Source organism: Hemicordylus capensis, chromosome 5 (assembly GCF_027244095.1).
Source record: "Hemicordylus capensis ecotype Gifberg chromosome 5, rHemCap1.1.pri, whole genome shotgun sequence".
Taxonomy (NCBI): domain Eukaryota; kingdom Metazoa; phylum Chordata; class Lepidosauria; order Squamata; family Cordylidae; genus Hemicordylus; species Hemicordylus capensis.
This window is the reverse complement of record NC_069661.1, coordinates 33,218,870-33,232,780: the sequence shown is the minus strand read 5'-3', so window position 1 is coordinate 33,232,780 and position 13,911 is coordinate 33,218,870. Positions and strand designations below refer to the sequence as shown.

The following is a 13,911-nucleotide window of genomic DNA, read 5'->3' as shown; positions in this document are numbered from 1 at the left end:
TGATTCCTCCTCCTTTTTCTTGAGTTCAATGCCTAGCCAGCTGCATGCCTTATTGTGCTGAATCTGATTATCTGATCCAGTAGTTAATTAATTAATCTCATTACAAACTTGTGAGTATTCAAGCAGTGTCACTCCCAAGCACCAATGGAAAACCTGATTTAGTTACTGCATAGGCAGAGAATTATCGTGCTTCTGCCAGCTTTCATGCTCTTCCAAGCAAGTGTGCGATACGATTGCCTAAAGAATACGCAGTCAAATTACCCAGCAACTGCAAAGGATACAAAGGCCTTGTCCCGAGTTAGCCCTTGCAGGGAAATCAGGGGCCTTAACTGAGCATATTCCTACCACCCAAGGAGTCAGGCAAGGTTCTCTGCTGGCACCTGCACTGTTTAATTTATTTATTAATGACCTGGTCCAGGTTTTGGGAAAGGTGGATGCCCATTCTCCTAAACTGGCAGATGTACAAGTACTGGCGTTGCTATACGCTGATGACACAGTGCTTTTATCTCAGTCTCAGCTTGGTTTAATGAGACTTTTGGAGGCATTTGCCTAGTACTGTAACACAAACAAACTTTCTATTAACTTTGATAAATCAAAGGTATTTTTGAATTCTTCGAATTAGACGCAGTCAAATTACCCAGCGGCTGCAATGGATACAAAGGCATTGTCCCAAGTTAGCCCTTGCAGGGAAATCAGTTTCTCGGTAGATCACCAGATGAATCGGCTGCGTGTCTAGCTTGGATGTAGACTTTGTAGGTCATGTGACGAAGCACTATTTAAATAAAGGGTGCACATTAGTCATGACTAACTTAAGTCCTATACCTTTCAATCGGATTTAGACATAACTTTGTGCGGGGTTGGGGATTTAAATCGATATTGCTGGATCATAAAGTTGCTTCGCTCTCATAGATGTCTTTGTGACGGATCGCTCACTGCAGAAGCGGTCAAAACATTTTAACACACAGCTTCCCGCAACCCATACTCCACACCTGCTTGGGAGCAGGAAGAGAGAATAGATCCCAGTATTGGTGGATCAGATGGCACAAAAGAGGGGAAAGAGGCTACTGTCAAAAATATTTGGCTGTCAAGATACCCTGGGTGCTGTTCCCGTTGCCATGGCAACGACAATCCTAATGGTGGTGCTGGGGCGTCTCCTTATGTAGCCGGAAATCTCCGCAAGAATGGCAGCCGGAAACAAGAAGTTCGAGAGAGAGAATGCAAAATATTGCTGAAGGTGCACGTTGTGCACGATCCACCCCAAGCCAAGAAAGCTCTTTTGGTCCTCGTCAAATTACATGTGAGACTTACCGCCCAGTCCTGTGTGCGTTTATGCGAAAGTCCCACTATGTGTCCAATGAGCTTTACTCACAGGTAAGTGTGCATCTAGGACTGCAGACTTAAATGTGCCAAAGGTTGCAATCCTATGCATACTTAACTGGAATTAAACTCAAGGGCAGCGCCGGAGGGAGGTGTGCGAAGGCAAGCGCCTCCCACCTGTTTCTGTCCCAGAAATCTAGTATCTACATAAATGCACTTTGCCCCTTCTGTGCCCCTCTAGCAAAAGGAGGAGGAAGTAGTGAAATCTGATGTGGTAGGGGAGAATAAGGCACTAGCGTGTCAGAAAAACCCTACAGTGTATGACTCGTTGATGGACAGGGGAAAGTGGTGCTACAACTCCACTCAATTTTTTTCTCTGGTGCCGCCCGCCGCTGATCAAACCATACTGAACACAATGAATGAGACTTACTTGCGACCATATTACGACGGTTACACAAAGGATTGCTCTGCAAGGCTGCAGTGCTATCGACCTTGAATTTAGGAGGATTTATTTCTGAGTTGGCGCAAAAGGCTGGAGGGGGCTCATACCCTCTCAAACATGTATTCTTGGAGAAGCGGGGGCGCGGAGAGCGGAATATTTGTTTATTGTTGGTTTTGTTTACAACAGCTCCTTCTGGCTTGTCTCTCACAAACGTTAAAGCAGGGGTGGCCATAACCTGCGGCTGCTGTACTACAACTCCCATCATCACCACCGGAGCGCCTCGGGTTGGCCATCCCTAAAGCAGGAGGAAGCGGTAGGATATTGGATTTGGAAGGGCGGGATAAAAGAAAGAATCCGCCACAAACTTTCTCCTTCGAGTTGTTGCCTTAGGTGCACATTTGATTGACACAGCACAGCAGCACCTTCTGGAAAGGGTGGAACATAGGAAACTGCCATATACTGAGTCAGACCACTGGTCTATCTAGCTCAGTATTGTCTACATAGACTGGCAGCAGCTTCTCCAAGGTTGCAGGCAGGAATGTCTCTCAGCCCTATCTTGGAGAAGCCAGGGAGTGAACTTGAAACCTTCTGCTCTTCCCAGAGCGGCTTCATCCCCTGAGGGGAATATCTTGCAGTGCTCACCCATCAAGTCTCCCATTCATATGCAACCAGGGCAGACCCTGCTTAGCTATGGGGACAAGTCATACTTGCTACCACAAGACCAGCTCTGCTCTCCTCCTTACTAGGGTGGGCCTATTAAGCGGCAGGAGGCAATAAACCCCTTCCCTCCTCGTATGCTGCAGAGCCGGGGGGCGCCTCCCCCCCGCCCCCTTCCTGCTCCTGCTCCCCGTTCTTTTTGCAGCCGCCGCGAGCTGCCCCTCCTGGCCTCAGCCCGGTTCCTCCTTGCCTGGGCCGAGCTTAGGAGCGTCGCCGCCAATCCGCTCGCCCTAGCAACGGTGTCAGGTTTACCTTAGCAACGCCCCTGCTGCTGCTGCTGCTGCTGCTGGCGCTGAGAGCCGTTGCTGCAGCGACCGGCGAGGCTCGGCGAAGAAGAGCGAGTCCCCACACAGTACACCACCCACTCTAGCCCCATGGCAGAGCCTCCTGGAGGACCCCCTGAGCCTGGGGAGAACCCCGAGCAGCCCAGCCAGGGCCCCGCTCGGCAGCCCAGCCAGGGCCCCGCTCGGCAGGGCAGCGGCCAGCAGCCGGAACCTGGAGAAGGCCCAGCGCCCCCTGATGAGCCGAGCTACATTCCCTATCAAGAGCAGCAGCCAGCCTTCCAGCCCCAGCGAAGCATCTACCCGCCCCAGGAGCCAAGGCTGAATGTCTACGATCAAGAACCCAGAGGTGCCCTCTACCAGCTTCAACAGGCACGAGGCCAGCTTTTCCAGGAGAGGGGTGGCATTCAACAGGAGCCAAGAGGAGGCATCCCTTGGCAGCCTGTGGGGAGAGACAACTTTCCTCAGCCTCAAGACCCAGCCATGTATCAGCAGCAACCAGATGCCAGAAGGAGCTTCAATGGGACCACGGCAAGGGGCAGCCAGGTTCAGCTGTCTGAAGCCGAGCATGGCCCTTATCAAACACATGAGCCCGGATATGGGCTTTATCAGCTCGGGGCCAACTTATACGAAGACCAGGTTGCTGATCCGGGGCCCAGAGCACTGGCAATAAAGAATGCTAAGGCCTACCTGCTGAAAACGAGCGTCAAGTCTGGCGTGAGCTTGTGAGTAGGCTTTGAAAGAGTTTTATTGCGGTTGTTTCAGGAGAGAGAGAAGTTTTCATGGTGGTTTACATAGCAAACGGAATGAGAAAATGGTTCCCTCTCCCAAAAGGACACACAGTCTACAAAGAAATACAAGGGTGGTATAGTCGAGAGCCACTGTGGTGTAGTGGTTAGACTGTTGGGCGACAACTCAAGGGACCCGAGTTCAAATCCCTGCTTAGCCATGAAGCTCAGTGGGTGACTCTGAGCTTCATCTCTCACATCTCTCAGCCTCACCAACCTACCTCACAGGGTTGTCCTGAGAATAAATATATCATGTACAGCATTCTGGGCTCATCAGAAGAAAGGAGACCAGGATATAAATGTAAAAATAAACAGCAACAGCAGCTAGAAAGACACTGTGCTGGGGTTGGTATAAAGTGGAATGGAAGGAAAGATAGGAACAGAATTGGCAAGGAATGAGTGACCTGAAGGGACTCTGCCATGATTTAATTTCATACACTACGTTGAGGATTATATGTAATTTAATGCACAGGGTAGGGTGAAAATAGCTTATTTAGCTGTAGCCAGTGACCTTTCATATTTCAGCCTTTTTGGAATGGCCCTTCAGGAGCAATATTTGGTCCATATGTTTTTATTTATTCATCATATTTTCACTCTGCTTTTCTGTATACTCTGCAAGATTGGCTCCTGGGGGAGCTTACAAATTATTTAATTAGCTCACAAACATACAATACTGTATAAGAAGAGATGTGTTAGTGCAGGGGTCCCAACCTTGGTTGCCCAGATGTTGTTGGACTACAACTCCCATCAGCCCCAACTCCAACTCAATTGCACTTAAATGCAGTGCTTTTATTTACTTATTCATACTAGTAAAACAGGTTTGCGTTTGCAAGTATTCTTCTGGTGACGGCAATTCCAGGGAGGCAGTGAGAGCAGGGGGTAAACAAGTTACCATCTCCACAGCAATGTTCTGCCATTTTGAGAAGTCTTTTTATTTTTTATATGCATGGACAAAGGAAGCAGCCTTATATCAAGTCAGACCATTGGTCCATCTAGCTCAGTATTGTCTACACAGACTGGCAATGGCTTCTCCAAGGTTTCAGGCAAAAGTTTCTCTCAGCTTTATCACCAGGGAGAGAACTTGGAACCTTCTCTTCCCAGAGCAGCCCCATCCCCTCAGAAGGAATATCTTACAGTGCTTACACATGTAGTCTCCCATTCAAATGCAAACCAGGGTTTAGCAAAGGGGACAGTTCACGCTAGCACAAGACCAGCTCTCCTCCCTTTCTCCTCATGAAAGGATCACCCCTGGAAACCAGTTCCTTAGAAAATTTACTGTAGCAAGCCACTAATGCATCTCCTTTTGGGAGGGGGGTCTCTTTCTTTAATTTGACAGGTATGATCATCTTGCTGAAATGTTGACCAAGATCCTGGATGAGCGGCCTGAAAACCCAGCCGATATAATTGAGAACATCAGTAAGGATGTGAAGTGTGCTCGGTTCCAGAAGAAATTAGATACCCTTCGAGATGAATATGAGAAACATCCTACCTTTGAGCTGGCTGAAATGTATAAGACTCTCTTCCAGAAGACTAGTGGAGAGGGAACAGATCAAGAAATTGAAGAGGAAATGGTGAGTCACTGTGTAGCATGTGTTCACTGGAAAATGCCTCCTGAAAAGGAAATTGTCTCCTTTTCAAGACCTATTGTTTTCTCTCCTACAGTATGTGTATTTTTTCATATACCTGGCTTGGCTTGCCCTGTGTCCTTGAGCCTTGGCATTGCTCTGTAGCAGAGACATACATATAGAACCATAGGGGAATATACTGCTTTAAATGTAGAAGCAGCCAGCCCAGATTCAAAGGCTTTAAATTGTTTTCAAAAGATTCTCAGGCTTTAGTTAGTTTCTAGAAGAAGCAGGTCCCTGCTAGACAGACATGTCACACATAATACATTCACAAAAGAAAAACTAGTTGAGATTGAGACAGGCCATAGGGAAAAAAAACCCTGGTCTTTTCATTTTATCTTAATTTCCAATTCTTTGTGAATCATTTAAAAATCCAATTTCTATTGCAATTTCATCCCATTCATGTTTCTTGTTGACTGGGTTTTTTTAATACTCTTATTGGCTCTGAAACTATCTGTTTTGTATTGATTTTGAAATGTGCATTATACTGTTTTTTGTGTACTGAAACGAAGCCCATTGTTGAATTAACTGTTGTTGAACTGGCTTTTAGGAGTATAGTAGATTTTTGTATCATTGATTTTGCTTTGCTGTGAATTTGTTTATATCCAATTTTGATATATTGCCCTGACATTGTTGCATGAATTGTCTTCTGCTTGCTTATTTTACTTATTTACTGTTTACTTATTTGTAAAGTAAGCCGTTTACTTATTTGGAATTCCTTTGGGAAGGAAAAGCAGATTGCAAATATGAAGTGGAATGTCCCATAGTTGAGTTCCCAACTATGGGTCAGATGTTGTTGGACTGCAACTCCCATCATCCCCAGCCACAATGGCCAATTTATAATTTTACTTGTCTAATCCATGCATATTTTTCTCCCTTAGCCAGAAACGCCTTTGCCCAACGTAATGGAGACAGCCTATTATTTTGAACAGACTGGAATTGGGTTGAGCTTGGAAGAATATTACCATATATTCCTTGCCCTCAAACAACTGGTCACCACACATCCAATACAAACCTGTCGCTTCTGGGGCAAAATTTTTGGTATTGAAGCAAACTACATTGTAGCTGAAGTTGAGTTCCGTGAGGGAGAGGAAGAGGAAGAGGCAGAGGAGGAAGAAATGCCTGAGGAGGGTATAAAAGAAGGGAGTGAGATTAGAGAAGATGAAGAGGATGAAGAGGAAGAAAAAGATGAGCCACCAAAGCCCAACTTCAAGCCACCGCCGGTAATTCCAAAAGAAGAAAACCGGACTGGCACTAATAAATACACTTATTTTGTGTGCAATGAGCCTGGCAAGCCCTGGGCGAGATTACCCCAGGTGACCCCTGCACACATCGTGAATGCCAGGAAAATCAAGAAGTTTTTCACAGGGAAACTAGATGCCCCCATTGTGAGCTACCCGCCATTCCCAGGCAATGAGTCTAATTACTTACGGGCTCAGATTGCTCGCATATCAGCAGCAACCCAGATCAGTCCACTGGGGTTTTATCAGTTTGGAGAGGAGGAAGGGGATGAAGAAGAAGAGGGTGGAGCTGGAAGAGACAATTATGAAGAAAATCCTGACTTCGAACCCATATCTGTGATGGAGATGGTGGAGTCTTTTTCCAACTGGGTGCACCATGTACAGAATATTCTAATGCAGGTATGTGTAGAAATCTAAGTTGATCTCACAGTAGTACTGATGGTATCGCAGGGTGAAAACAGTGGCTGACATCCTAACTAATAGTGCACTTGCACAAGGACATTGTGTTTGCCCAGGGACCAATTGTATACTGTTTGCACTACTGCAGCATTAAACTGGTACTCAACTAATTCTGGAGCATGTATTCCAACTTCATTCCACTGTTGCGCTTGTGCAAACATTTTTGCACTTAGGAACATAGGAAGCTGCCTTATACTGAATCAGACCATTGATCCATCTAGCTCAGTATTGTCCACACAGACTGGCAGCGGCTTCTCCAAGGTTACAGGCAGGAGTTTCTCCCAGCCCTATCTTGGAGATGCTAATGAAGGAATTTGGGACCTTTTGCTCTTCCCAGAGTTGCCCCATCCCCTCTTATACTGCTCACATGGAGTCACCCATTCAAATGCAAACCAAGGCAGACCCTGCTTAGCAAAGGGGACAATTCCTCCTACCACAAGACCAGCTCTCCTGCCACGTCCAACAGGTGCACAATTTGTGATACACCTCAACTGTTTTAAAGGGAACTTTTGCAAAATAGCAAACGTTATAACTAACACTATAACTAATTGATAACTTTATAATAAATAACACATTGCTGAAAATGTCAATAATTTAGTACAGCTACATGATCTTCTTGCATTAGCACAACTGTGTTAATTGCACAAGCATACCAATAGTCAGGATGTCAGCCAGTATTTATTTGCATTGCTGGCTGAAACAGAGCTGTACAGTCCATCCATTTCAACTGTACTTTTTTCTAGTAGTTCCACTGAAATCTTCTCTGTGATTGGAAGGAACGGTCAAGATTGGAGAGGCTTATTGCTTTTGCTCTCCTTATTCATAGCATTGTGTTAGCCCAACTGCATAAGGAACTTAGCATAGCAATACAAATATTTACTTAGACTGCCATCCTGCCCATGTGAAAGCAGAGCTGGGCACAGAACAGCCTCTCATAAAAAGCCTGCGTAGCTCCTCTTCTCCAAATAGGGCATCTCTGCACAATGTTCTTCTCTTGCATTTTGTTACACCACTCAGAAGGCCCATGTCTCTAAATGGCTGGATTGTGGTTTTATTGCACGCTGATTTTTAATCTGATATTTTATGACTGCAACAAAAGATTTGTCTGACTTTATTTAGTTATCATATTTCTATACTGCCTGATATTTACATCTCTAGGCACTGTACAAATTAGAAAACACAACAAATGTAGACAATAAAAGAGTTAAAATTCACAAAACAAAACAATCTCCCAAGATAAAAACACATTAAATAGTTTTAAATTTTTCAGTTAAAAGCCTGGGAAAACAGGTATGTCTTGAGGGTCTTCCTAAAAGCAAGCAGAGAAGGAGATACTCTTATTTCAACAAGCAGTCTATTCCAAAGCCCCGGGGCAGCTACAGAGAAGGCCTGGTCCCGAGTCGCCACCAAATGAGCCAGCGGCAACTCTAACCGGACCTCTACAGATGATCTCAATAGGTGACAGGGTTCATGACAACTTATTATTTGTAAGCTGCCTTGAGTTATTATGAAGTGGAATGAAACATTATTGTTATTTCTTAATCACATTTATATCCCACCTTTCCTCCAAGGAGCCCTGGGTGGTATATATAGGTCCTGGCCCTCCATGCTGCACCCTCAGACTTCTAACAGTCTGCTCATCTCCAAAGCACTTGTGGCTTCCCTCAGTAGAAGCAAGACCAGAGCCAAAAATGGCAACCTGTGCATGGTAGCCAGTACCAGAAGCAGAGCCTGAAGCCAAATCCACATCCTGCTCCATTCAGCCAGAGTGCAGGCGGCCTACAGCCAAAGAAGATTGTTTAGGGTCAAGAGCCGTCATAAACGATGGAAGTAAAAATATGCAACAAACATTCAAGAAGACAAACAGTGCCAGATGTAGAGTAAAGGAAAGGGGAAATCTGCTAGCCAATTTTAAGGGTTATTATAAAACAACCTGATGAAACTGTACTCCTGTTTTGGCTGCAACCAGGACAAAAAGCTGTATGCTCTATTCTATAGGAGGTACTCTTAAATGTATAGGATTGCAACTCTGCTCTCTCCAGTGGAAAAGTAAGTAAATCCACCTCTCTGTCATCAATGCAAAATGGCTTGGTGAGCTGGCCACATACCAATACAGAGCTGTGTGGGGACTTGGTGTGCTAGAGAAAGTGTTTAAATGCTTGTTTACATGAATGGCTGTCCTCAGATAACCCCTGAATTTACTTTTAAGTGCTGAAGATCATTTAGGAGTTGAAGGATTTATTTCTTCAGATATTGGATATAGGATGGGGGGCAGCCACATGGGGCATATCTTGGCAGGTTCCAGGGAACTGACATTTGGCAGCCACAGCTCTCCCTAAGTTATCATGGGCTGTGGCTCCCCTCCAGTCTTAGTGGCATTGTTGTGCTTGCTCCTTTCTCGCAACACCATAAGCAAGTCACAAAAGTGATGTGTCTTGTTCTGAGTCACAAGTTGCCACCTCAGCTTGAAGTTTCAGGACAAAGGCTAAGCAGTCTGCCCAATGACTGGACTACATGCATCTCTTGTGAAGTATTCTCTTCTGATAAACAGAATGACAAAGCAGCATAGATGGAGCTAGCACTGCTACTTACACCATTGACTTATCTGTGGGATCTGGCCTGTACTGAATTATAGTGGTTTGAATTATAGTGGTTTCCATTATATTGGTCATCACATTACCATCATCACATTACCAATAATTAGCATGGTCTCGGTCCTCTTTAAGGGCTATTATAAAGGTCCTTATGGAGTTGTATGGGAAAGAAGAATTTTGCCTAATATTGCTATGCATTTGGCGTAGCCTTTGGGATCTGATCTGCAGTAGAATAGCCTCTGCTTTTATGAAGCAATTAACTCTACACTACTTCAGAGCAGTAGAACAAGAAACATAAAATATTACCAGAATTCTAATGCAGGAAGACATATTTAAGTAATCAGCTGTGAATTATAGACAGATTTTTTTCCTAAAGGACACTCTCCCTGAATGATGATAGTATTTAGATTTAACACTGTTCATCAGGTCTCAGTTTATATGCAGAAGAATGTTAAGTATGAAAGAGCTGATCAAGCGAGGAATGAAACAGTTTAAAATACCAGCAGTTTACCCACAGCACTTTGGGAATTTTGTGGGGTAAATGTTAGCTTCTTGTTTTCTCTTTTGCTTCTTTAAGATCATTATCTACAGGTGAAACTCGGAAAATTAGAATATCGTGCAAAAGTCCATTAATTTCAGTAATGCAAATTAAAAGGTGAAACTGATATATGAGACAGACGCATTACATGCAAAGCGAGATAAGTCAAGCCTTAATTTGTTATAATTGTGATGATCATGGCGTACAGCTCATGAAAACCCCAAATCCACAATCTCAGAAAATTAGAATATTACATGGAACCAAGAAGACAAGGATTGAAGAATAGAACAATATCGGACCTCTGAAAAGTATAAGCATGCATATGTATTCAGTACTTGGTTTGGGCCCCTTTTGCAGCAATTACTGCCTCAATGCAGCGTGGCATGGATGCTATCAGCCTGTGGCACTGATGAGGTATTATGGAAGACCAGGATGCTTCATTAGCGGCCTTCAGCAATTCCGCATTGTTTGGCCTCATGTCTCTCATCCTTCTCTTGGCAATGCCCCATAGATTCTCTATGGGGTCAGGTCAGGCGAGTTTGCTGGCCAGTCAAGCACAGTACACTGTATACTTTTCAGAGGTCCGATATTGTTCTATTCTTCAATCCTTGTCTTATTGGTTCCATGTAATATTCTAATTTTCTGAGATTGTGGATTTGGGGTTTTCATGAGCTGTACGTCATGATCATCACAATTATAACAAATTAAGGCTTGACTTATCTCGCTTTGCATGTAATGCGTCTATCTCATATATCAGTTTCACCTTTTAATTTGCATTACTGAAATTAATGGACTTTTGCACGATATTCTAATTTTCCGAGTTTCACCTGTACTATACTGAGTGAGTTCCCACCAATCTTGCTTTGTATCCTTGGTCCCTTGAATATAGGGACGCTGTACCTGGATTAATCCCTATCAAAAATCAGAAGAAGAAGAAGAAGAGGATGAGGAAGAGGAGAAACCAGAGGATCAAGAAGAGTCACAGCAAGAAGTAGGACCCCCACTTCTCACTCCACTCTCTGAAGATGCAGGTAGAGGACACACATAGCTAATCCATTACTCTTTGCAGGTATAGTGAAGATGCAGTTTGGGGCCAGTACAGTGGGGAAAGCAGGTGCTGGCTTGGGACTGCAGATAACCGAGCACATGGTTTTGCTAACATAAAGTGACATGCTAATTTTAATTGTTATAGTGAACCTTCTGGTGGAGCAAAAGGGCTATATTTTTCATTTCTCATTACTCCAGTTGCAAGATGTACATTTTATGTACAGCTACAAATTTTGCCATTGAACCAAATCTAATAACTCAGTGATTAGCTTTACTAATCTATACTAGCTTTTTCTAGGACATCTATAAAAGTCATTAGCTCACTTGACCAAAGCTTAATGGTAGAGCATCTGCAGAATGTCCCAGTTTCAGTTTCTGGTATCTCTAGGCAGGTTCAGTAAAGACTCCTGCCTGAAATTTTGGAGAAGCTACTGTCAGTCAGTGTAGATGATAATGAGCTAGACGGACCAATGGTTTGACTCAGTATAAAGCAGCTTCTTATATTCCTATGTTCTTTGCATAAAACCTACATCACAGGATTGCTTCCCAATGTACATTTGACGGATGTAGATAGATTCTCTCAAGTGTGAAAATCAATGAAATTCTCAGGTCTTAACACATTTATATCAGACAGACAACATCACCAAATGCAACATCACCAGATGCAGCCCTGGGGACACCTTTTTTCTCTCCACAGAGAATGTCAGTATTATCTCACTGTATTTTCACAGATGTTTCAAGAAAGTTCAGAAACCACTCCAGAGATTGTTCCCATATGCATTTCAACATTATGAGAAAAACCTTTTGTTAAATATCAGCTGTGGAATGTTTGAGTGAGAGCAGGATTGACACCATGAGGAGGGGATGTAGGGAAGTGTTAAAACCTCCCTCCTCTCCCACCACAGTCCTGATTTTGATCACCCCACCCTCCAACTGATAGTTAACAACAACAGCAACAAAAACAGAAGGACAAATGATATGATTAACGTCACATGTAGTCTGGCACATGGACAAACTGTTTCATATTTGCCAACCAAATAGTTCTCAGACAGCCAAGAACCAGTTTGGTTAAATTAAGTATATTTTTTAACAGACATCCAGACCACCCCTCCATGGACGGCGGAGACATCAACAAACTTGGTTCCTCAATATGCCCTCGCAGTTCTTTATGCCAACTTGTGGCTTGGAGCATATTCCTTTGCTATTGGCAGGTGGGTAGCAGAGACTGACTTAGGTTCTTTGATGAACAGGATAAATACATAATTTGTTACTTCTTCCTGTTATTGTAACATTTCTTTTTTAGAGTTTTCCAAATCAACTTTTAAAATCAGGTTGGCTTTCATACTCTTTTACGTGTTTGCAGAAATCCCTATTAATGCTAAATTATGCACACTTATCAAGGAGTAAGTCCCACTGCAGTCAAAGTCCATAGGGCTTACTTCTGAGAAAACACGTATAGGTTCATTTAATACACATAATTATCATGGCTCAGCCAGATTCACATAATATACTTTAACATAATGCAATACATATTCTAACTCTCCCTCTTCTTATAAGTAGCCACAGCACATGCGTCAAGGTAGTCCTAAGAAGGATAGGGTCCCTCCCATCTGTGGCTGTAGCAAAAATGCTACCGTGGCAAGGATGGTCCTGGATGCTGCATTTAACACCCCAGAGTGATGGCAGGTCAACCTGAACTGAGTTATATGCACAGATCTGGGGATCTGCCAATTGAAATAGATCATGGATTATAGATTAACAAATCATTAATTTAGGGTTCTAAAAAAACCAATATTTAATGAAGGGTGTTTAAAAAATGTGTTTGCTAACATTAAAATGGAACAACTAAGAACTGTATGGGCTGCTACTACCTTATGCATCCCATTTTTTTTTCTTTCAGAAAAAAAAATTATGAAAAGAAAACCATGGCTAATATGCAGGAAATTAGTCAAAATAGTATCACTGAAATTAGGACTAACTTGTCCTTTTAATTTCAATGGGACTATTTTGAGTAATTTTCCTCATCACATCCCCCATTAAGTATAACAATTAATAAACTATAATGGATTTCAAATGAGTGATGTTAGTTTCAGCTATATTAGAGGCAAAGCCATAAATAATTATATTAAAAAGTCATGTCGAGCAGTTTCTTTTTCACCAAATATGGGAGAAGGAGGAGGTGGCAGCCAGCATATCTGTGTCACCTAGGCTGCAATGTGCCATCCCATTATCTCAGTCTCATCAATTAATTGGGAGAAGCTTGCATCACATTATGCTATCACCTTGTGAGCTACTCTGTCTTTACTTAATTTAATTGGCTTCCTCTTCTGGGGGTAGAGAAATGCACTGTCACATCATGTTTTGCTTTAGTTAAACTTGTGGGAGGGAGATGAGAAGGAATCATGGGAGGTTTAATTTTCAGCAACTGCCATGCATCAGGCGTAGTGTACTCACCTTAAACCTTGAAAAAAAGCAATTTTTATTGTCTCTTTCCTTTAGGAGATTTGATAATATCTACATTGGCTGGGGTCACAAATACAGTCCAGATAATTACACTCCTCCATTGCCACCTCCAGTGCAGAATGAGTACCTTAGTGGACCTGAAATCACAGAAACAACTGATCCAACTGTTGAAGAAGAGCAGGCACTCAAGGCTGCACAAGAGGAGGCTTTGGCAGCTGAAGAAATGGAAGAGCTGGAGGAGGATGAGGATGAAGATGAGGATGATTAAACTCCAAAGTGCTAGATTTGTTGTATTTTTTTAAAGACTCTGTACACTTTTCTACTAATGTATTAGAATAAGCACAGTTTCATAAGAACATATAGATACCATTGAGTTCAGTACAAAGAAGTGTTTTCTGA

General features: G+C 43.2%; 1 protein-coding gene across 2 annotated transcripts; it reads left to right on the top strand.

Moving 5' to 3' along the window:
* The first annotated feature begins 2,637 nt into the window (after window positions 1-2,637).
* LOC128328287 (radial spoke head protein 6 homolog A-like) lies at window positions 2,638-13,911 on the top strand. 2 transcript variants are annotated; one of them, XM_053258125.1, is made up of 6 exons: window positions 2,652-3,482; window positions 4,882-5,116; window positions 6,052-6,810; window positions 10,892-11,033; window positions 12,143-12,260; window positions 13,549-13,911. In XM_053258125.1, the coding sequence occupies exons 1-6, from the start codon at window positions 2,851-2,853 to the stop codon at window positions 13,778-13,780; spliced, it is 2,118 nt and encodes a 705-aa protein (XP_053114100.1). In that variant the 5' UTR covers window positions 2,652-2,850; the 3' UTR covers window positions 13,781-13,911. The 2 variants fall into 2 exon arrangements, with proteins under 2 accessions (XP_053114101.1, XP_053114100.1); XM_053258126.1 differs by lacking the exon at window positions 12,143-12,260 and having other exon boundaries at window positions 2,638-3,482.